General features: G+C 36.7%; 1 protein-coding gene across 2 annotated transcripts in view; it reads right to left on the bottom strand.

Annotated features, from left to right (window-relative positions):
• The window catches only part of COG5 (component of oligomeric golgi complex 5), a 518,626-nt gene that overhangs the window by 326,995 nt on the left and 166,324 nt on the right, over window positions 1–25,307 (bottom strand). For both annotated transcript variants that reach the window (XM_037836383.1, XM_037836384.1), the window contains exon 7: window positions 8,517–8,647. In XM_037836383.1, coding sequence (XP_037692311.1) covers window positions 8,517–8,647 — 131 coding nt within the window. The remainder of the gene's footprint in view (window positions 1–8,516; window positions 8,648–25,307) is intronic.

Below are 25,307 nucleotides of genomic sequence, written 5' to 3'. Positions count from 1 at the left end.
TGTCAAATAATTTCAAATGTAATTAACAAAATTAGAATAAATGGCTTCATCTTATTAAAGAAAGGGGAAAGCAGAAGCTCAAGACCATGATCTTACCACTTGCTGGCTGCGTAATCTTCAGCTAATTTCATAACCTTTCCAGGCCTTATTTCCTTAACTGTAAAAAGTGAATAATTCTATCTTCCTCACAGATTGTTATAGTGATTAAGATAACAAATGTCAAGTGACTAACACAAAGTCTGGCAAAAAACAGAGATTCAATAAAGGTTAGTTTTATTCTTAATTCTTACACTGTCTACTGACACGGCTGTATGCCACCTGTGCCAGTTTGGATGTATTATGTCCCCCAAAATGCCATTTTCTTTGATACAATATTGCGGGGGCAGACATGTTATGTTGATTAAGTTGGAACCTTTGGATTAAGTTGTTTCCATGGAGATGTAACCCACCCAACTGTAGGTGATAGCTCTGATTAGATAATTTCCATGGAGTTTGTGGCCCTGCTCATTCAGCGTGGGCCTTGATTAGTTCATTGGAGCCCTATAAAAGCTCAGACAAAAGGCGCTCACTGCTAGCTGCAGTTGAGAGACACATTTTGAAGATGGCCGTTGGAAACTGATACTGACATTTTAGAGAACGCCATTTTGAAACACAAGCTGGGAGCAAGCAGATGCCAGCCACGTGTCTTCCCAGCTAACAGAGATTTTCTGGACAACATTGGCCATCCTCCATTGAAGGTACCTGATTGTTGATGCCTTACCTTGGACACTTTATGGCCTTAAGACTGTAACTGTGTAACCAAATTCCCTTTATAAAAGCCAATCCATTTCTGGTGTTTTGCATAATAGCAGCATTAGCAAACCGCAACACCACCTCTGTCTTGTTGCTATCCAAGAAAAAAAGGGACTAACAGAGCTGTCTAGCTCCAAACCCCAAGCTCTTTCCACTAAGACCCTGCTTCCCAAGAAGCATTACTTCAGTGATGTACTTATTAACAGGGGTTTAACCTCAGCTCTGCCAAGCCAGAAACCTGATTTTGTGAACATAACCCAGAGAATACAGGTCTGAGGAAGACAGACAGGCATGACCAAATTCAGAAGTAAATGATGCTATAAACACAAATATCAACTTATAGATGAGAAGTACAATAAAAACTATGAATTGAACCAGAATGTTAATATTGGCAAATCAGTACATTTCCCCTATTTAGGAAAGTTATGTAGGAAGCCAAATTGTATTCAAAAGCTTACTTTACACATATGGAATCTAAACAAAACAAATGAACTCGGTATCTTAAAGGCAAATGTCAACCAACTATGATAGGATACACACAGTGTTACAGAAAGACAACAATATTCCCATCTAGAAAGCAGGAGCTACCTTCCTTTTTATCATGTTGACACATACAACAAAATTATAGCTCCATGACTCCTGTTTTTCTGAGATCTATTAAGATCATTCCACACCTATTCATCTAGACATACATTACTTTTATAATTTTCTTTTTAATCTCATTGATTGGAAACAGGTCACTGACTAAACAACATTCATCTATTTTAATAATTTATTTACTTGATATAGTCTGAACATAAAATAAAACTATCACTACTTATGGGATAGTAATTTCCTAAAAGATTATTTGTCAGTTCTCCTTTTAAATTAAATATGAATTTTAAAAATTGTGAAGTCAGTTCAAATTGTTAAAATGTACACAAAAACAATAAAATATCTAAATTATAATGTATTTGGGAACAACTATCCTAGAAAAGGCCTTCTCACTTTAAGTATATGAGAATACAATAAAAAAAAATCATTTCAAAGTAACCATTCCTTTGTGACATGTTAAAATCACCCTTCCCTAATAAAAATAGTATTTTAGTTCTACAAACTTTGCTACTGTTTCCTTTCTGGAATTCTTGGTTTGATTTCCATGATTCTACATACAATAAAATATTAAGTATTGCATACATGAAAGAAATACATATATATATATATATACACACACACACACACACATATATCAACAAACTCTTCACAGGTACAAAATTAAAAACTAAGTGTAAATACAAGAAGTTTTAGATCTCTGATGTACTCATAATATGAACATTACAAAAATTCAAAAGGCTTGTGCCATTACACATTGTGAAATGATAATCACTATCTTTCTTGTAACTAAACAAGCTGGGCTAATATTAATTTTCTTTAGAAATATTCATTTTTATTCATAGTTGACTTGGAATTCCTTGAATATTTCTTTGAGAAGGTTAGGATTATGCAATTATTCTTCAACAAAGAAACACTAAGATGTTGTGGAGTACTTCTATTCAATCATTTAATTCAGTTTTACATTTAATAAATATTCATTGTGCAATTCAGGGAACAAAGAAAAAAAAAGATAATAGATAATAGTTCTGGGCCTTAATGAACCTCAATCTAGTGAATAAGTCAGAAAAATAAACATTACCACACAGTGTGATAAATGCTCACATAATAAAAAATAGCATTTATTAAGCACTTCCTTTTTTTTCAGGTGCAATTAAACCTAGAAAGGTTCTAAACACACCCTGAAGAGTAAGGGAAGGCTTCCTAGAAGAGTTAAAGACAAAGCTAGGTATTAAAGAATGAATACAAAACAAATTGACAAGAAAAGATAGTGAAATGTGTTAGAAAAATAGTTACTATTAAATGAGAGTACATAGTGGTTGGGAAAAAAAAAAAACAAAACTGGTACGTTCAGGGAGCCATGGGTAGTTAGCCTTAATTGTCATTTGGGAATGTGGCAAGATGGCAACAGGCAAATGGGGTTAGGGTTTGAGATTTATAATGAGCAATGTTGTTAAAGGATTTTAAGTGATAAAGGAACATGATTAGATATCCCTTACATTAAGAACCACCTGGAAGCTATGTGAATATTAAGTGGGTTTCAGGAGATGAGAAGACTACTCAGTAATCCAGGTGAGAAAGCTAAGAGTTTGAAACGAGAAGACAGAAACATCTAATTAGGACAAGCGTCAGCAGACTACATTCTTGAGCCAAATCCAGCCCACTGCCTATTTTTATTTTCTTATTTTAACGTTTTATTGTGACAACATAATTTTGCCATTTAAACCATTTTTAAGTATACAATTCAGTGAAATAATTACATTTACAATATTTTGCTACCATCACCACTATTAATTACCAGTACTTTCTTATCAGCCCAAAACAAAAACACTGCAGCCTTTAAGCAGTAACTTCCCATTCCCCCCTCCTCCCAGCCACTGGTAAACTCTAATCTATGTTCTGTCGCAATGAATTTGCTTATTCTAGATATTTCATATAAGTGGAATCATATAATATTTATCTTTTTGTGTCTGGCTTATTTCACTTGGCATAATGTTTTCAAGGTTCATCCATGTTGTAGCATGTTTCAGAATTTCTTTCCTTTTTATGGCTGAATAATATTCCACTATATGCACACATTTTTTTTTTAAATCCATTCATCTGCTGGTAGACCCTTGGGTTGTTTCTACTTTCTGGCTGTTATGAATAACGCTGCTATGAACACTGGAGTACAAGTATCTGAGCCTCTGTTTTCAATACTTTTTGATTATATACCTAAGAGGGGAATTGGTGCATTATATGGTAATTCTATTTTTAACTTTCTGAGGAACCACCAAAACGTTTTCCACAGAAGCTCCACCATTTTACATTCCCACCATAAATGTACAAGGATTCTAATTTATCCACATCTTCCCCAAAATTTGTTATTTTCCTTTTTTTTTTTTTTAAAGCAGGTGTGAAGTTCTATCTCATTGTGTGTGCTGATTTGAAGCTGTTATGTATCCCAGAAAAGGCGATGTTCTTTTAATCCATTCCTGTGGGTGCAGACCTGTTATAGGGAGACCTTTTGGATAGGTTATTTCAATTGAGATGTGACCCAACCCATTCAAGGTGGCTCTTAATCCTTTTACTGGAGTCCTTTATGAGAGGATAAAGGACAGAAAAAGCCGAGAGAGCTTAAAGAGAAAAGCCCCGGAGATGCTAACAGAGGACCCACAGAAGAAGCCAATGGAACCAGAAGCTGAAAGCAATGAAACCCAGGAGCAAAGGACCAGGAGACATCACCATGTGCCTTTCCATGTGACAGAGGTGTCCTAGATGCAGCCTGTGTTCAGAGTCCAGGTGTCATCCTGTTGATGCTTTAATTGGGACAGTTTCACGACCTAAGAACTATAATTTGTAAGCTAATAAATCCCCACTGTAAAAGCCAGTCTATTTCTGGTATATTGCATTCCAGCAGCTTTAGCAATCCAAAACACTGTGGTTTTGATTTCCATTTTCCTAATGACTAACAGTGTTGAGCAACTTCATGTGCTTCTTAGCCACTGTTATATCTTCTCTGGAGGTAAGTCTATTCAAGTCCTTTGCCTGTTGTTTTAATTGGGTTGTTTGTCTTTTTTGTTGTTGAATTGTAGGTCATCAGCCTGTTTTTATAAAGTTTTAATAGAACACAGTCCCATTTGTTCATTTATATGTTGTCCATGGCTGCTTTCATGCTACAATAGAATTCAGTAACACAAAACCTAAAACATTTTCAGAAAGTTTGCCAATCCCTAAATTAGCTGACTCCAAGGTTACTTAGTTGAATGATGCAGGCATTATAGCAGCTAGAGAAAACAGGAAAAGGTATGTGTGAAAACTCTAATTTTAAATTTTATGCATTGCACAGGCATTGGTATGACAACATAGAATCATGGGGGTGATACTCTGAATGAGCCAACTCAATATCCATTATGGCTTCCTTCTAGTGTGCTTATGCTGTGAAGGTAAGGAAGGCTTTTGCAGACTTCCTTCCAGTTAGGATTCCACATGTAACTTAGGTTGGGTTAATCACATGCAGCTGTATAAATTTTAGAGGCAGAAAGGGAACATCATGAGGCAGAAGGTGAACTGCTCTTGCTTCTGTTGTTTTGCCTGGAAGCACAGTCATAGAGGTTTTGGATTTTCTATAGCAGCTCTAATATCCAGTCCTTACCTTCATAAGTTTCAGAAGGTAGAATAAAGGGCATTCATTTTGCTTTATATATCATGTCAGAGTCATTATAGCTCTGAAGCTATCAGCTGCAGTGGAGCTTGCCTGAAACAGCAGGCAGCTTCTTGATATAGAAGTAGCAGTACCTGCCCAAGGGTCCATGTTCTGCACAGTACATAAGATCCTAGAAGCTCAGCCTCCTCCTTCAGCCCTTCCAATGATATCCTATAATAAATCTCTATCCACTTAAACTTGCTAAACTAGATTCTTTTCTCCAAAAGCAAACTCTAGCCAACATTAGCATCCTCCAAGGCAGGCAGATACATAGATCTGGATTTCAAGAATGAGATCTAAGATTGAGATGGCAATTTGGAAGTTATCAGCAAATGGGTATGTATGAAATCACGAAGGAAAAACATTTAGAGAAAAAAGAAATATCAAACAGATCTGGTAAAAAGATTTGGAAACATTGATGAGGTGGGCAGAAGTTGTAAAAAATAAGGGAGAATCCAAAAAGCAATGTCAAGAGAAACACAGGGGGAAAAAACAAAAGAGACTGGGATTAGAGAAACTAAGGTAACAGGAAGAAGTTGAAATGGTCATCAATGTCAAAAAATTGAGAAGAAAAAAAGGTCGAGTGCTTTGCAAAATTGGGGAAGTCACTGGTGACCTCAGCAAGAGTAGATTTATTGAAGAAGTCACATTAGAAGCCAGAATAAAGTGGACTGAGGATTCCATGAGAAGTCAGGAAAAACAGAAAGAAAGAGCAGACTGTTCTTTCAAATACTTGACTGTGAAGGAAAGAGACTAGGAAATAGTTACATAATGAGATACAACTATGTAAACAGTTAATATTAAAAACAATACTTTCTTCTCTTGCAAAGTGAGAGAAACTTCAGTATGCTTGCATGCTTCAATACAAGTGCTGGTACAAAGGGAAAGGTTGATGATAACATGAGAAAGGAATAAGCAAAGGAGCAAAGTACACAACCAAGGATCAAGGGTGGGAATGCAAAATGCAGGAATGGAAAATAACCCTCAGTAGGAGGGTAGAGGATTGGATGGAGTAGCACCTTTGGGAAGGAAAGTGGCAGGAAATTGGGGAAAAAAAAAAAAAATGTGTCTCATGGCTTTGATTTTCTTTGTGAGGAATGAGACAAGATTGTCTTATGAAAATAAAACAGAGGTGATTAGATTAGGGGCTTACAGTGAATAAAGAAGATTTAAAACAATCATTTGTGAAATGGAAAAGGGAAATCCACTAATTGAAAAGTAATGAAACCCCAAATGCATTTCTGAACCATAGATGTTCATTACACCAATCTTGTGGCTATTTGTTTCTGTTTTTAAACAGCACTGAGCAGCCTGGGCATAGAAGAAGAATAGGCATAAAAGTTCTATCCACACAAGGCAGTTTACTGCGCAGGATTAGAAGAAACGCAAGGGTAAAAAGAACTTGAAGGTATCACCAAAAGCAATGATTTTTGCAGTGTGGTCCCTGGACCAGCACCATCAGCATCACTTGGGGATGTTGGAAGTGCAAATGAGTTTTGGGGAACCACCCCAAGCCTACTGAATCAGAAGGATTGGACCCTTCTGGGTGATTCTGATGTATGCATAAGTTAGGGAATCGCTGGTCAGGAGAATAATCAAAGAGACAGATCATAGATCAATATTATATAGAAAAATAAGTCAAGCCAGAAAAGGGGGACATGTGGTTGACAGTAGAAAAAGACTGAGTAATAACGGGCTTGATGGTCCAGGAGAGTTCAGAGAATAGGTGTGAGAGAAACAAAGGAATGGGAGAACAGAAAGGATAGAAATCTAAAGTCAAAGAATGAGACAATGGGGACTTAGACAAAATGTTGATAATGACAATGTCCATGGTTGATAATGGTAGAAAGATGTTAAAACAGATCAGGGAAGAACACTAGATTCAAATAAGGCCAGCAGATCTCAAACAACTATGAACCAAGGTATAAGAATCATCTCCTTAAAACAATAATACCCAGGATTATGGAACTTTAGGTAGAAAACAATGCTACCCCTAAGTCCTGGATGAATGTATGGGAGATACTAAAGTGCTAGGGGATGAAAGCAACCATATGAGGAAGAGGACAATATATGTTATAGAAGTCAATTCCCAGTCTAAAACCCCATGGAAATATAATGTATATAAATGGATGGAAGGTTGTGGAGTTGAACCCAGGAGCCACTTCTTAGGAAGGCAACTACTCTTTCTTCCATAATTCAGAGCAGAGAAGTTGATTTATAGAGTTGTGTTTCCTTCTGTCGTTGGGATCTAAAATAGATATTTTCTCATATTTGATGTAGAAAAGTACCTTTTAAAAAAAATTAAAGAGTTTTATCCTCATAGGAAGATTTGAGTTCAAACATAACCAGCAAACCAGGCAAAAATAATCTCCCCAGTGTTACAAGTCAGAATAATGGATACCCTGGGGAAGAGAGAGCATGTAAAGACTACAAGAATGCTGGTAAAGTTCCTATGTCTTGACCCGCATTTTTATTTCACAGGTGTTCACATTGTGCTATTTCATCCTATAGGTACATTTGTGATGCTCACTTTTCAGTATGTATGTAATACTTGAATTTTAAAAGCTTATTTAAAAAATTGATGTTCAGTTATATTTTTAAATTACATTATTAAGAATCAGAAGTCAAAGTAAGTACCTTTCTGATTTAAAGACAACTAAAAGAACTATTAATAACATTATTTTTACCCAATACAAACGTACAAAATGAAATCCCTGGTTTAGAAGATATGAAAAAAGGCCTGAATACTGACAACTGTTTTGGGGTCCCAGAAAAATGAAGAAAATGTCTGGGTGCAATACAAATGCAGAAGCACTGAGGTTTAATTCTAATTTGTCGATCCTAATATACCAATACTTTTGGGTTTCTTCTAATTCAGAAAATTAAGCAGCAGGAAAATAATACCCTGAAGAAATGAGTCTTTTTTTTTTTTTTTTTTTTTAACTATGGCATCGTGATTAAGAGTGCCAGGCTCTGGGGTTACAGTACCTAAGAAATGGATCCAAACTGTACCATTTATTAGCTGTGTGATCTTGGGCAAATTGTTTAAGTTCTGTTTCCTGTAAGATGAAAATAACAATACTACCAACCTTACAGAGTTGTTGAGAGGCTTAAATGAGTCACAGCATCTTTGACAAAGTAAGCATGTGAAACAGGTATTAACCAGCTAGCTACTTGTTTGCGTATAAACATTAATTAAAATATATTTCACATTATATACATTATACATTAGAAATATAGAGAGAATCTATTTTTAGCACAATTAAATATATTTTTGATACAATTTTCTCTACATTAACTTTATACCCTAGTCTCTGATTCAAATTGTAGATGTAGCTACTCAATGGTAAAATAGGGACATAGTATTACTTTTTTGAACTCAAAGTCAAATGTTCATCTGCATCATGTCATATTTTCCACATTAAAAAAGCTACATTATTTTTATTACCTGGGTCTCTAAACCTTGCTCTAGTAGACGCTTAGCTTGATTTTCCACCTCTAGTCGAGCTCTCGCAATAAAAAGTAGGTCATTTTCTATTACTTCTACTCCAGAAAGATCTATTCCACGAGAAAGATAATCTGTTTAAAAAAACACACATTTAAATATTTCAATATTGAAAAAATACCAACATATCAAATTCATGTATAAATACATTCAAAAATACTGTAGATTTTCTGTTGAATATAGTTCCTGTGCCGGTTTGAATGTATTATGTCCCCCAGCTTCTCCTTGCAGCTTATAGTAAAATGCGAGCGGAGAGAGATAAACTTAGAACTGAACTCTTGGGTTCAAAGAAACCAGAAGTTGATGGCTTGGAAAATTACAGGCTTCCAGGGGGTGGAATCCCAGAAGCTACAGCCCAACATGAGGATGTAACCAAACATGGAACCCAGCTGCCATTTCAGTACAAGCCAAGATTGGAAAAGGAGTTAAGCAGAAAGGATTTGTGGAAAGTCCTATTGTCTGATGGCTTTGACCCCTGCATGCTTCATGCAAAGCCAACAGAATTTTTGCGAGATCTTTACAGACAGAGCCATTGCCAGTCTGGACTGGAGGAGACAGACAAGGAAAAAATTAAAGGAAAAATCTCTTCAAAGACAGAGCCATGGAGGTTGAGGTCTGGAGTCAAGAGGTCTCGGGCTGGGAGAGCGGAGCAGCCCACATGCATGGGAAGGGTGAGTTTGCCCTGGAGGTCGAGGGCGGGCATTCCACCTCGATGCTCTGGAAGAGTTTTGCCACCTCAGGTCCCAAAGAGGTTGGAGCACATTCCCAGGGAATTGGGGAGAGCCTGGCTGCCACCACACTGTTCTGAAGGGGTTGAGAGTGTGCCCCAGAGATGGAAGGGAATCTGGGAGTTGCCCCGATGTTTGAGGAGGGTGGGGCCGAGAAGGTGGTCTCCCCAATGTGTGGGTATGTTGGAGCACTCACCTAAGCGTTTGGAGAGGAAAGGGCTGCCGAAAAGGACCTTAGGAAGGGTTAGGCTCCCGCTCTCTCAAGCCCCAAGGATGCAACGTTGTTTTGTTAGTGACTCTCAGACTTTGAAATCTAATGGAGTTTGTCCTGTGGGTTTTAGGAACTGTTTTGCTCCTGTTAACCCTGTTTTCCTTACTGTTTCTCCTTATGGCAATGGAAATGTTTATCCTATGAATGTCCCTCCTTTGTATATTGGAAGCATATAACTTGTTCTAAGTCCACAGATCCAAAGCTAAAGGAAAAGTATGCCTTAGGACTGACCACGCCTGTATTTGATTTTGATGGGATTTTGTACTTAACTTTTGCTACTGAAATGGTTTAAGTTTTTGTGATATTGTGATGAAATGAATGTATTTTGTATTTGGAAAGAATATGTTTTTCTGGGGTCCAGGGGGTGGAATGTGCCGGTTTGAATGTATTATGTCCCCCAGAAAAAGCCATATTCTTTGATGCAGTCTTGTGGGACAGAATAGTGGGGATTAAGTTGGAACGTTTGAATTAGGTTGTTTGCATGGAGATGTGCCCCACCCAGCTGTGGGTGGTGACTTTGGTGGGATACTCCCATGGAGGTGTGACCCCACCCATTCAGGGTGGGCCTTGATCAGTGGAGCCATATAAAACATGCTGACTCAAAGAGACTGAACAGAGTGCAGCTGTGAGTGATGTTTTGAAGAAGAGCAAGCTTGCTAGAGAGGAACGTCCTGGGAGAAAGCCATTTTGAAACCAGAACTTTGGAGCAGACGCCAACCACATGCCTTCCCAGCTAACAGAGGTTTTCTGGACGCCATTGGCCATCCTCCAGTGAAGGTACCCGATTACTGATGTGTTACTTTGGATACTTTATGGCCTTAAGACTGTAACTGTATAGCCAAATAAAACCCCTTTTTATAAAAGCCAATCCATCTCTGGTGTTTTGCATTCCGCAGCATTAGCAAACTAGAACAGTTCCCTTTCAAAAAGTCAATGTTTTAAAAACTACAGTTACTGTCACATTTTCTACTTAATAAATAATTTTACTCCGGAGCTAAATGTTTCAAACAACCTAGAGTTGTTAAAGCAAGTACAGAAATTATGGTTATTGTAAGTTCAAAGAAATGGCAACATTACATAAAAAGTAGTGTCAATTTTTTATTGAAATGTGAATAAATAACCTAATAAGCTCAGAAATTTTTCACATTGCAAGAGCAGTTTTAAAAGTTGTATTCTATAACAGCAAAACAACTGAAACAAATATTGAACATTTGGAGAATGGTTAATAAATTGTAGAAAAAACCTTACCACTGTGTCAGTTTACATAATTATGCACATCTAAGGTTACTTACATTGAAGGACTTTTATGATATTGGTGAATGAAAAAGAAATTAATACCAAATAAAAATGGAGTTCTCTGCCCGATGTGCGTAACAGCCAATCTATGACCCCAGGATTTCAAAGGGAAACAGAGTTTACTGCAACATGAAACAAGGAGAATAGATATGGTCTATGGGCTTAAAATCTGTCTCCCAAGTCTAAGGAGTTTAGGGTTTTTATAGATTCAAACAAAGGGAGATGAAGTTGTTACTATTACACTGACAAGTATAAGCAAATACAATTTACAAATGTAAAGGAGTGCAGCTAAGCTACAACTAAGGTAACCATAAAGGAGTACAATGCAAGGGCAGTCATGAGGTTTTTACAATTTGCAATTCAGTGGGTTTCAGTAATTTTAGGTATTTCCTTTTGGCTTTTCTGCAATGTATTAGAAAGTAAGAAAAAGACATCTCTATAATGATTCAGTTATCATAATTATTTGTTAAACCTTAATTTCTTGGTTACCAAATTAAAGAAAGCAATTTATAGAATTAGATGCACAAATTTTCATACCACGCAAGAAGTGTGAAAACATATCTACACCAAGATGTTAAATCAGTTGTCTCTACATATTTAAAATTTGGGTAATTTTAAATTTTAATTTATTTATATCTTTTTCCTTTTTTGCTTAATTTTAGACATATCTAACGTGACTAAAATGCTAGGAATGAAGACCAAGGTTTGATTAAGCAGTTTAAAAACAGTTCTAAAACTGTTTCCAAAAACGAAGGTTAAAAAACATGAGTTGCAAACTTCAAAGGGTTGTATGATCAAATGAGATAATATGTGTGAAGAATCTCTTTTAACCATAAAGTAAGTAAGATACTTCCTAAGGGAGGTACTAATTGCTAACCCCTATTCTTTTGATGGGGAAAGGTGAAGGAGAAGGGCACTGAAGAACAGATGTTCTTAAGAGTTCAGTATTAAATATAACAAACATAAGGCTAAAATTTGTACTTTTCTAACCAATCCTTAGTTGATATGACTGTTTAAACTATGCGTAGAATAGCCTCAGGCTTAAGAAAACTTCTTTGGCTGAATCTTTACATTCCGAGTCAACCCTGTTGACTGTTGATCTTCCTTGTTCTTCAAAGGTTCATGGAAATTTGGAATTAAAAGGCCTAGCCTTACTTTTTTCTGTCTCTCACTGGAGGATGGGGGGAAGGGTCTTATTATTAATAAAGGGATTCACTTTCCTTTCTTAAGTCTTAGTCCATGTCTGTTTTAGCTAGCACACAAAAAACTGCCCATTCAAAATAAAGACTGTGTTCTCTATCTGTTCCTCTAGGCACAGTTTTTCCTGACTTTCTAACCATGATACTGTTGAATATTGTACTGTAGTCTAAAAACAGATTTAAACAATACCCACTTTTTTTCCTCCCTGGAAGATATCCCAGGTGCATTGTTGCTATATTTAGGGCCTACCTTCTGATCAGTACTTAGACAAAAGTAAGAACATTAAAAGTACATTCAAATGCTACCATGATAACCAGCTCTTATAAAAGTTAGGATTTAAGGACTAATTATGATTACTGAATCATTATATAGATATTCCTTTTTACTTTCTGATGTATTAGAGTAGACAAAGGGAACCTGAATTGTAATCCAGCTGCCTTGATCTCTGATAATGATTGTATAGCATTTATCTTGTGCCCTTGTGATTGTAAAAACCTTGTGACTAACCTTCACTTGTACCTATTTATCCAGGATCGCTAAAAACAGGCCCTAGTGTTTATTAATGAAGGGTCTTGGGACAGCCCAGAACTAACCCACCCCAGGTCCAAAGTTATCTTGGTAACCAAAACTGGATGTAACCAAAATGGGTCCGCCTGACATGCGCAGTAGCTTAGCCTTTAACCTACAAGACATGTATACTTCATTATAATACTAAAACTCATGCCCATCATCATATTAAGGTCGCCATTTTCTTACATACGTTCTGTGACTAAGCATCAATCTGTGCATCCTCAATAATTAGATCACTTCTAATTACATTATTTGGGGCCACTGTACTCACTATCCTAAAACCTGCCCATCTTTTGATACTATAAGACTATCAGAATCATTGCAGTTCAAGAAGACAAGATTTTGGACCAATAGTTCTCCTGCTTTGCACCTTGCAATAAACTCTTTCTCTCTTTGAAACCCGAGTGTCTCAGGAATTGGTCATTTAAGCACATCGGGCAAAAGAATCTACCACCTTGGTCTGGTAATCCTCTCATTAGATAAAACCAACCATTTTCTAATGTTGACTGTTTTCTTAAAAACTTTCGAGTTTTGAAGTAGAAAACATCCTTAGCTCCTACCAAAATAATTTTTTTAAAAGGACAAAGCATAAGAAATGTGCAACCGATAAATACTGTGCTTTCAGCAAAGCTGGACTAAAGGCACCAAATTTGGCCTTGACCTAAAACAACAAAAAAAGACAAAATAAATGAAAAAAATATACACTGGACATTGGGCAACTGAGGAGAGTGATTCCTGTGAAATAGGAAACAAACAGGCTACTTCTATGACTATCCCAGGTCATAGAAAGTTTCTTGGCTGGTATCCCAGTAGTATCCCTAAAATGAAGAAATAGAGCTGTTGTGTTTTGTTTCATTTTTGTCTTCCACTCTTTTTCTGCCTTCCCTGGTTTTAACTGAGTATTTACTATGATTCCATTTTCTCTCCTCTCTTAGAAAATCAATTACATGTCTTTTTCAAATTCTTTTCATGGTTGTCCTATAGTTTGCAAAATACAATTACAACTAATCTAAGTCCACTTTCAAATAAAACTGTACCACTTCACAGATAGTCCAAGCTACCTTCTAACAGAGTGTTCTGGTTTGCTAATGCTGCCATTATGCAAAATACCAGGAATGAACTGGCTTTAACAAAAGGGTCTATTTGGCAACAAATTTACACTTCTAAGGCCATGTAAGTGTCCAGACTAAGGCATCAGCAAGAGGATACCTTCGCTGAAGAACAGCTGATGGAGTCCAGAGCACCTCTGTCAGCTAGGAAGGCACGTGAATGGGGTCTGCTGGTCCTCTGCTCCCAGGTTGTGTTTCTAAAATGCCCTTCTCCAAAATGTCTCTGAGCTTCTCTCTTCACTCCTCTCTCTCAGCTCCTGTGTGTCCTTGCTTTTTCCTCCCAGGGTGTCTCTCTCTAAGAATCTGTAGGTCCTCTGTTAGCTTCTCCAGGGCAAACTCCGGGTTTCTTCTCTTAGCTTAGCATCTCCAAACATCCTTCTGTCTGCATCTCCAAGTGTCTCCAAGTGCCAGCATCACTTTTAGCTCTCTTAAATATACCAGTGAACTAATCAAGACCCACCCTGGATGGGTGGGCTCCACATCTCCACAGAAATAATTTAATCAGAGTTCTCACCCACAGCTGAGTGGGTTACATCTCCATGGAAACATTCAATCAAAAGGTCACACCCTAATCAATACTAACAGGTATGGCCCCACAAGACTGCACTAAATAACATGGTTTTTCAGGGGTCCACAGCAGCTTCAAACCGGAACACAGAGTATTCCCAATTCCCCACTGCCACCCTTATAACATTGCTGTTGTACATTTCACATATCCATAAGCTATAATCATCCAATATATTATTGCTATTATTTTTAACAAATGTTTTTCTGTCAGATCAGTTATCATCATTGCAGATTAGTTTTTTGACCTATATCATTTTACTTCTCATTGAACAATTTTTTTAAAATTTTCTATTTTTTATTAGAGAAATTGCAGGTTTACAGAAAAAATCATGCATAAAATACAGAATTCCCACATACCACCCTATTATTTAACACCTTGGATTAGAGTGGTACATTTGTTACAACTGATGAAAGAACATTTTTATAGTTGTATTGTTAATTATAGTCATGGTTTAAATTTGGGTTCACTGTTCACTTGTACAGTCCTATGTTTTTAAATTTTTGTTCTAGTAACATAAATACAACCTAAAATTTCCCCCACTTAACCACAAATATATAATTTAGTGCTGTTAATCACATTCACAAGGTTGTGCTAACATCACCAACATCCATTACCAAAACTTTTCCATCACCCCAAATAGAAACTCCTCATTCCCTACTCCAAAACTGGCCCTGGTAACCAATATTCTAGTTTCAGACTCTAAGAATTTACTTACTCTATTATACATCAGTGGGATCATACCATAATTGTCCTTCTGTGTCTGACTTGAACAACGTCTTTTAAAATTTCTTGCAAATATATCTACTGGCAACAAATTTCCTCAATTTTTGTCTGAGGAAGCCTTTATTTCTCTTTCACATTTGAAGGATAATTTCACTGGATACAGAATTCTAGGCTGGTAGCTTTTTCCTTTCAACCCTAAATATTTTATTGCACTCTCTTCTTGACTGCATGATTTCTGAAGAGAAATCCAACATAATAATGCTTAGCCTTGTTTCTCTACGGGTAAAGTGTTTTTATTCCTCTGGCTGCTTTCAAGATTTTCCTCTTTGTTTTTGAATTTTCTAAGTTTTAAATGACATGCCTAGGTGTAGATTTTTTGGTATTTATTCTACTTTGTGTTCTCTAAATACCCTGGATCTGTGGTTTGGTGTCTGTCATTAATTCTGGAAAATTCTCAACCAATATTACTTCAAATTTCTTCTGTTCCTTTCTCCTTTTCTTCTCCTTGTATTTCTATCATGTATATATTACACATTTATAATTCCTCCCACAGTTCTTGGATTCTGTTTCACCTTTTATTCTTTTTTCTCTTTGCATCTCAGTTTTGGAAGTTTCTTTTGGCATATTTCCAAACTCACTGAACCTTTCCTTGGCCATGTCCAGTCTACCGATCAGAAGAGAGTTCTTCATTTATCTTACAGTGTTTTTGATTTCTAATATTTCCTTTTGATTCTTTCTTAGCATTTCCATCTCTTTTCTTACATTGCCCATTTGTCGCTCACTTTTTTCCACTAGAGCCCTTAGAATATTAATCAGTTATTTTAAATTTCCCAGTCTGATATTTCCAAAATCTGTGCCGTGTCTGAATCTGATGCTGAAGTTTGCACTATCTTTAGACTGTTTGTTGCCTTTTAGCATACCTTGTAGTTTTTTTTAAAGGAACTGAGGTAAATAAACCTTTAGAGTGTGAGGTTTTGTGTGTTTCTGGCTAGCATGTAAGCTGTGTTTACTATTTCCTGTAACTGCAGTTGTCAGAGGCTAAAATTTCCTTTGAAGTCCTTGTTTTTGTCTCTCCTGTTGTCTTTGGGTTTCCTCAGAAACTTCTTAAATGGCTTCTGAGCCTTGCAGTTCTTTTCGGCTGTACTCCCTGTACTTTCAGGAGCCCTATGGATGTGATTGTAAGTTGCTGGGGAGGGAAAGCATTCTATATTATTAAGGTTGGGTTTCAGGTCTTTTAGTAAATCTGTGTCTCTGGGTTGTAACCTTCACAAACACTCTCAGAATTTTTATTCAGTCCTTAGGTAAGACAGGAAGGCTACAAGGTGCTAGAGTTGAATAGCTCCCTTTTTCCATGTTGGTTAGGCTCTGGTAAACCCCATAGTGGTTAGGTGCTTGTAAAATAGTTTCCCTTGAGACAGGCATTTTTGAAGGACAGAAAGCTACAGGCATATTTCTAAATGGTTACTTTTCCCTTTCCAATGCTTGAAGAATCCAGGGATTTTTCTCAGATTTTTACAGTGGGAAACTGGTGGAGCTCCTAAAGGTAAACTCACAAAATTGTGGGGGCTACCATAAGGCTGGGCTTCCAAGAGTTTTTATCTTTCAAGCTAGCCCATGGCATTCTCCAGCAATTAGTCAATTATTCTTTAAGTTTTCCTACCCAATATTGTGTCCAGTAGTGATTCTGTTCCAGGAAAGCTGTGAGTCTGTATTCTCTGTAGATTCTCTGTATCTGTTTAGCTCTCCAGTTGGGGGATGGGGGGCAGCAGTGGTCTGCCCTGCAACCTCAGTTCTCTAAGAAAATAGATTTTCAGTTTTTCAGCTTTTTTCTTGTGAGGATGGAAGTGAAGCCTTCTAAGCTCTTTATATACCTGACTGTAAAACAGAAGTCAACCCAGTTGATATTTCTAGAATACTCCACACAACATCAGGACACATATTCCTTTCAAGTATACAACAACATACTGGGACATGAATCAAGTCTCAATAAATGTAAACAGATTCAATTCTTATGAAGTGTTTTCTGATGAGATTGGAATTAAATCAGAAGTCAATAATATAAAGATTCCTGTAAAGATCCCAAAATATTTGAAAACTAGCTTCTAAAAGGAAAAAAAAAGTTATCAAAGAATCTAAAAAGAAGGAAATAAAAAAATTTCAAAAAATTAAATGGATGAAAATGAAAATATAACCTAGCAAAATTTGCAGGGTATAATAAGCAATGTCTAGATAGAAATCTATAGCAGTAAACGCCTATATTATAAAAGAAGAACACTTTCAAAGATGAACTCTGCTTCCACCTTAGAAAAAGAATAAACAAAACTCAAAGCAAGCAGAAGAAATGAAACAATGTAGAACTAAGTGGAAACCAATGAAATAGAAAAGAAAAAACTATAGAGAATATTAAACTGGTTCTTAAAATTCAAGGCATTTAAGCGTGAGATGAAACTGAATTCTGCTTGGGCAAGAGATGTGCCTATGTGTACAAAGTAAAAAGCAACAGAGTGACTCCTGGCAGCAAGCCTAATAAAACCACAGTAAACTGGGGAAAAGTAACTTGCGTCCATGGAAACGGTGGCATGTTTCATGCCAAATTCTACCACAAATTTCCTATTAAGGCTACTGGATACCAAATCTGTTTGATGTTGTACCCCTCAAGAATTTAAACTTATTGAAAAGTAAATGAATAAAATTGTGGATTTGCTTCCCCTCCCAAAGAGAGAAGAGAGAAAAGAGAGAGAAAAGGAGAGGGATATTTTACCACAGAAGGAGGGGGCAATATTAGAATAGAAGCCGGGGAAGAAATAGCGATGTGATGCATGGCCATCAGTGAAGGAATGAGGACAGCTTACAAAAGTTGGGAAAGGCAATGAAATGGATTCTCCCTGATAGTGTCCAGAAGTAAACAATCCTGCCATCACCCTGATTTAGTCCTGTAAGATACATTTCGAACTTATCATCTCTAGAACTCTAAGAGAATAAATTTGAATTGTTTTAAGTCACAAAGTTTGTGGTAAGTTGTTACAGCAGCCACAGGATACTAATATATCATCTTAACAATGTTAAGTCTTCCAATCCATGAATATGGGATATCTTTTTCTTAGATAGGTCTTATGTGCTCTCTCATGTGTTACTTCACATTAATATGAGATGTCTGGCAGGCTGTTTATATCATAATACCTATAGTATTAGGTGTTAGAGATTCAAATATATTTTTTTTAATTGGCAGAAATGTAGGTGTTCACAATGTAACAGTGCCAGGGAAAATCAATTATAATACAATGTGATAAGCACTAAGCAATTCACAGAAACCAATGAATAGCAAATAATGATGGACTAAAATGTGTTAACAGAAACATATTCCAATTTATATATATATCACAGAAAAAAATGTTTAACAATAGTTAATAAAGAGAAAGCCTGAAATGCAGCCAGAGGGAAAAAAACACAACACATTACATACAGAGGAACAGAGATAAGAATGATAGCAGACTTCTCATCAGGAACCATACAAGACAGAAGACAATGGAACAATATATTGATGTACTGAAAGAAAATTCTATACACAGCAAATGTAGCTTTCAAAAAAGAAGGCAAAATAGTTTTTAAAAATATACAAAAGCTGAAAGAATTCCTCAGCAACAGAAGCACTAAGAGAAAGGTTAAAGCAGATCCTTGAAGCAAAAGGAGCATGATACCAGAAGAAAACCTGAATTTACAAAAACAAAGGAAGAACACTAGAAAAGGTGACTATGTGGGTAATATAAAAGAATTCACCTGGGCGGTGACCACCCTAACTTGTTCATATTGAAAAGTGGTGTCGATATTATGGTGAAGGGGGATGCTTCTGGTTCATGTTCAGAAGAGGCTGTTGCCTCTGGGTTTGGGGACTTATCTGGCATAGGAACACTCTGGAGCATTTAAGTTTCTGGGAAATAAACTTAGTGAGTGAAACTGTAGCGTCTCCAATAAGGACCTGGGTATTCTTTAGGATTTGGGGGACTACTATTGATTTGGGTGCAGCCATTTTTGAAAACACTTTAGCAGTCCCTCAAATGGTCAAACATGAAATTACCACATGCCTCAGCAATTCCACTCCTAGCCGGAAATGAAACGAAAAAAAATGTACATGCAAAACCTTGTGTATGAATGTTCACAACAGCATTGTTCATAATAGCCAAAAAGTGAAAACAATCCAAATGCCCATCAACTAATGAAAAGATAAATAAAACATGAAATTTCCACATATGGAATATTATTTGGCCATAAAAAGGAATGAAATATTGATACATGTTACAACATAGATGAATCTCAAAAATATTATATTGAGAGAAGCCAATCACAAAAGCTTATGCATTGTGCTATTCAATTTTACGAAATGTCCAGAACAGGAAAAACCATAGAGAAAGAAAGTAGAATACTGGTTGCACAGGGCTGTAAGTTTTGGGGTGGGGGTAAAGGAAGCAACTGCTAATGGGTATGGAGTTTCTTTTTGGAATGATGAAAATTTACTAAAATTAGATTGGGGCAATGGTTGTTCAACTCAGCATATGCTAAATAACAATAGAAGTGTACACTTTAAATGGGTGAAATGTAATGGATCTTAATTATATTTCAATAAAGCTGTTAAATTAGTCACCTCTGGCCAAAATAATATCTCTAATGTAATGATGCATTATCATAGATACCTAAAATGCATCTTGCTACTAAAATCTGAAAATATGAATAACTTTGCTGATAATCCAAAATTAATTTTTTTGTTAAAAATTCTAGTCTTGTTTTGTTGTGATTCTGTTTCTCTCTTTCAACATTTCCTTTCACACTTACGAGGCTTTAAGAATTTATAACAACTGTTAAAATGATGTTCATATCCATGCCACTCATATTCTCTGCTAGAGCCAAATTGATGTTATATGTTTCATGCATGCTTTACCAACTTCTTGCTGTGAAATATCAATGATTATCTCCAAGAGGGGAGATGAGAATAAAGAGAAGTATTATATTGGTTCATTTGTAAGAATACAGATTCTGTACAAATTAAATATAGCATATTCACTTACCTTAACAAAAATGTATTAAGAGGCCTGTTTCAAATAGTCCTAATGGGCTGACCATTCAAGACATGGATCTACACACAATCAGCTCCATCAGTGTAAATATTTGTAGAAAAACGGGCAACTCATTTATCCTACTGGTCCCGGTCCTTAATCTTCAAATTTTAGAATGCTGAATTAGGTGATCCCTATTGCCTCTTCCAGTTCTTTTATGTATGTGAATTCCATACGATCCTCTAGTCTAGCCAGTGTTACTTACTATAATTCTAGTATCCTCAGTAAACTGGTTGGTTGCATGTTAGAGCAGTAAATTAATCATAAAGTTTATTTTTAATATAGACTTTAAATTATTCAGGTTTATCATCAGTACATGTCATCACCCATATCAGCAATAATCATTAATAATAAAAAGTTGGTCATGTAAAATAGCACAGGCCAAATGGCTCAGGATTTGAAGCTACAGGCTCTAAGACAAAACAGCTGGATAGCTGCACTTTCCCCAAGATCTTTTCTCCACTCATTTCAACTCTACTTTACAGAATTATAGCTGTTCTTTCAGTCCCTCTCTATTTCATGAAACTTGTTCAGATACTTCAAAACAGTTGGTCTCTTTTGAACCTTTCACAGCACATTATTAATAACTCTTTTAGAATACTCACCATTAAAGTTATTTTTACATTCGTCTTAGTTTCACTCATCCCAAATATCCAAATACTATATTGTAAACTCTGAGAGAGCAAGGGCTATGACTTCCCTGTAATATTGGAATAGAACTTTCACACAGTAAACAGTTAACAAAACTGAAGTGAATTGAATAAAATGACTTCTGGACAACTGAACAGACAACTTAAAAACAGCATAAGTTACATAAAGCACTTCTTTTTGGCTACTGACACTAATATCCTGAAAATTACTTATAACTCTGACACTAAAAAGTAGAAATAGAGCTAATAAATATTTGTGAATTAAAAAAAACAAAACACTTGATAGGCCTTTATTTGTAAAATTTTGCATTTAAAACCATATATATTTCCAAAAATTTAACTGAGAAACAATAGCATAATTCCTCAAGGTACAACTAAAGCAGTTCACATACTGACCTCAAAATACTTAAAATTATTCAGGTTTCCTACTCTTAATGGTGAGCTTACACAAACTGAAGGCAATTCTCCAGTGGACAGCAAATGTTTTTTGCAAATGTGTTTACTATTCATTCCATGTTGGGACTTAGCTGTTCAAAGAGAAACTGGAAAAAATGCCTTAATAAATCAGAAATTGGCTAGCAAGTAATTATACCTTCATTTATTCTGCTATCTTGCAAATTGTTCTACTTCATTCTTTAGTGCAAGAAAAAGCTTCTTGGCATCACAAGATAAGATATAAATCAACAAAGTTACTTACAAGAGCCATAAAGAAGTGATATATATTTAAGAAGTATTTAAATATTTGAATAATGATCATATTGCCACATCAGCCATTCACTCACTTGTTCATTCATTCATTCACTCAACATGATTTATGTATTTATTGAGAAATAACCTCGTTCCATACACCATGCTACAAGCCACACCAAGGAACAAAAGAAACATTTCTACCTATGGGAACAAGTTCTGTCAAGAATACATAAACACAGAGCCACTGCAGGCAGCTATACAGATTGTTCAGTGCACATTCATAGAAACTACAATAAAAATAGTGTCCCTTGCAATTATGGCACCATTCAGCACCCTTTTCTAGGAACCTTTCCTCCAATCCACATAACAACAGAAGGAGAAGCCTTCTTCTGACCAAACTTGACTGGTTCAAGAATTGCCATCTCAACTAAGATAAACCAGTCATAGTCTTCTACATTCAACGATTCTTTGAATTTCTCAAAAAATACATCAGCATCCTTAATCTTAAAACAGCGCATTAAAAAAACAGTAACAGCTAGGACCTTTAAGAAGTCCCTTATTTGCTTAAACTACCTTAAGTTCTTTTCTAGTATTGGCACATAAAATGAATTTGGACTATTTTGAACTAATAACTTCAGTTTGGGAGAGGTTAAATAACTTACTTAAAATTACACTGCGAGAGAACCTAAGATGGTCGCTAGGAGAGACGGGGCAAAAAACACCTCCGTGAAAAATACTAGATAAAAACCAGAAAGTGGCCCAGAACACCAGTTTGAGAGATGTACCAGCTGGACAAGGTCTGTTAAAACCACAAGGACTGTGCACTTGGTGAAACCGGGAGTCTGCATTCTGAAACAAGTGAGTAAGCTGGCTGAAAGCCCCATGGCTGTGCTGTGGTGTGGGGAAACCAGGGGTTGGCATTTGGAGATAGACTAGCTCTTTTAAAAAAAAAAAACAAAAAATCCCAGGAACGGCTGCGGTTACAATGGTGATAACCACGCAGTGAAACAGGGCAGGAGCGGGCTGTGACAACCTCTCAGGGTCTGGCTTGGAGGACAGACCGCTGCTGATTCCCTCAGGGCTGGGGGCAGAGGGGGGAGCCAAAAGGAGAAAGAAACCTCACTGCTTGCAGCTGGCTACCCGGCGGGTTGGAGACACTCCTGCCCCAGGCCATACTCACAGCCCAGAGCTGCACCAGGAAACCCAGTGTGACGGGGAGTGTATCCCATGGCACTGCACATACGCCACAATATCGGCCGTGGACAGTGGCCTTGGGTGCATACACAGCTAGTTGTCCCGGAGCTGGGAAGGCAGAGCTGTGTGAAAGGGGGGGGGGGGGGTGATTGAGACGCCCCATTCAGCCATCTTTGCATCAAGCTGGGAGCGACCCTGCATGGCCCGGCGGCCCGGGGCTTCCCTTGAGGGACAGCATGCACTTGTGACGTAGCACAGCCTTCCCTCAGCAGAGGTCCTGGAAGATCACAGCTGAGAAGGGGGGCCCACTCGGAAAACCCAGAGATGATACATTAATGCCGGAGACTTGTGGATCAGTGGCAGAGAAAATCTGGGGCAAAACTGAAATGAAGGCTTAGACTCTTGCAACAGCCTTGAATCTCCAGGAACACCTGGGAGGTTTGACTATTAAAGCTGCCCTGCCTCCCTAACCACCCAGACACATACCCCACAAGTGGTATTTTTTACAACTTGAAAGAACCCTATCAAGCAAGGCAAATGCCAAGAGGCCAAACAACAGAAAATCTTAAAGCATATGATAAAACCAGATGATATGGAGAATCCAATCCCAAACATAAAGAAGACCGCAGAAGACCATAAAGAAGAAATTGCAAGAGTAAATAAAAAAATTAGAAGATCTTATAGAAATAAAAGAAACTGTTGGCCAAATTAAAAAGACTCTGGATATTCATAATACAAGATCAGAGGAAGTTTAACAACAACTCAGTGTCCTAGAGGACCACAGAACAGAAAATGAAAGAAAAAAAGAAAGAATGGGGAAAAAAATCGAAAAAATCGAAAAGGATCTCAGGGACATGATAGATAACACAAAATGTCCAAATTTAAGTCTCATTGGTGTCCCAGAAGGGGAAGAGAAGGGTAAAGGTCTAGAGAGAGTATTCAAAGAAATTGTTGGGGAAAATTTCCCAAATCTTCTACACAATATAAATACACAAAGCATAAATGCCCGGTGAACTCCAAATAGAATAAATCCAAATAAACCCACTCCAAGACATATTCTGATCAGACTCTCAAATACTGAAGAGAAGGAGCAAGTTCTGAAAGCAGCAAGAGAAAAGCAATTCACCACATACAAAGGAAACAACATAAGACTAAGTAGTGACAACTCAGCGGCCACCATTGAGGCGAGAAGGCAGTGGCATGACATATTTAAAATTCTAAGAGAGAAAAATTTCCAAGCAAGAATACTTTATCCAGCAAAACTCTCCTTCACATTTGAGGGAGAGCTTAACTTTTTCATAGACAAACAAATGCTGAGAAATTTTGCTAATAAAAGACCTGCCATACTTCAGATACTAAAGGGAGCCCTACTGACAGAGAAACAAAGAAAGGAGAAAGAGATATAGAAAATTTTAACAGACATATATAGAACCTTACATCCCAAATCACCAGGACACACATTTTTCTCTAGCGATCATGGATCTTTCTCCAGAATAGACCATATGCTGGGACATAAAACAAGCCTCAATAAATTAAAAACAAAAACAAAAACAAAAACAATTGAATATATTCAAAGCATATTCTCTGACCACAATGGAATACAAATAGAAGTCAATAATTTTTCATTTGTAACTCCACTATTTACTTCCTACAAGATATAAAATACATAAACTCTAATGACAAATCAGTGGTTTTGGACTCAATGTAAAATATGTAATTTTTGACAAGACCTATATAAAAGTGGGGGAATGGAGGAGTATAGGAACGTAGTTTATGGGTGCTATTGAAGTTAAGTTGGTATCAAAGAAAAACAAGAATGTTATGTATTTAAGAGGTTAAATTTAAGCCCCACAGTAAACACAAAGAAATTATCAGAGAATATGACCCTAGAGATGAAAAGTAGAGTATGCGCTATGAGAAGTGGGGGAAGGGGCAATGGGGAGTTAAGAAATGAGTGTAGGGTTGCTGTTTAAGGTGAAGGGAAATTTCTAGTAATGGAAGGTAGGAAGTTGATAGCATTACAACATTCTAAATGTTATTAATCCCACTAATGGAATGCTAGGGAGGGGGTGGAATGGGAAGATTTAGGCTGTAGATATGTTTCCACAATTGAAAAAAAAAAAAAAAAAAGACAGTCTAAATAGTTGACAATTGAATGCCAAGGATGACCCTAGATGGGATCTGAGGATGGAGGACAGGAGGCTCAAAGAGACACAGTTGAGAAATAAGGAAAAAAAAAAAAAAAAAAGGAAATATAGAATGTAAGCTTCGTATCAATGTTGAATTTCTTGAACTTCTTAGCTGTGCTTAATGGGATTGCATAAAAGAATGTTCTTGTTCATGGGAATTGTATATGTGAATTACAATGTTTGTGCAAGGATGTGTGCAGCTTACTCTCACATGTTCAGAAGACAGAGCAATACATGACGGATGATAGGGAGGGAGGGAAAGAAAGAAATGGTGTTGTGACAAGATGTTAAAGTTGGTGGATCGGGGTATCGGGGGAGGGGGGTCAGGGTATGCTGGAGTTCTGTGTATGGGGTTTGTATTGTTTTTGCAACTGTTCCTATAACTTTGAATTTATTTCAAAATAAAATTAAAAAAAAAATTACACTGCAAATGTGGCA

The sequence above is a fragment of the Choloepus didactylus genome, chromosome 5 (assembly GCF_015220235.1).
Source record: "Choloepus didactylus isolate mChoDid1 chromosome 5, mChoDid1.pri, whole genome shotgun sequence".
Classification (NCBI taxonomy): domain Eukaryota; kingdom Metazoa; phylum Chordata; class Mammalia; order Pilosa; family Megalonychidae; genus Choloepus; species Choloepus didactylus.
Note: the sequence above shows the minus strand (reverse complement) of the source record. Positions and strands in the feature narration are given on the sequence as shown.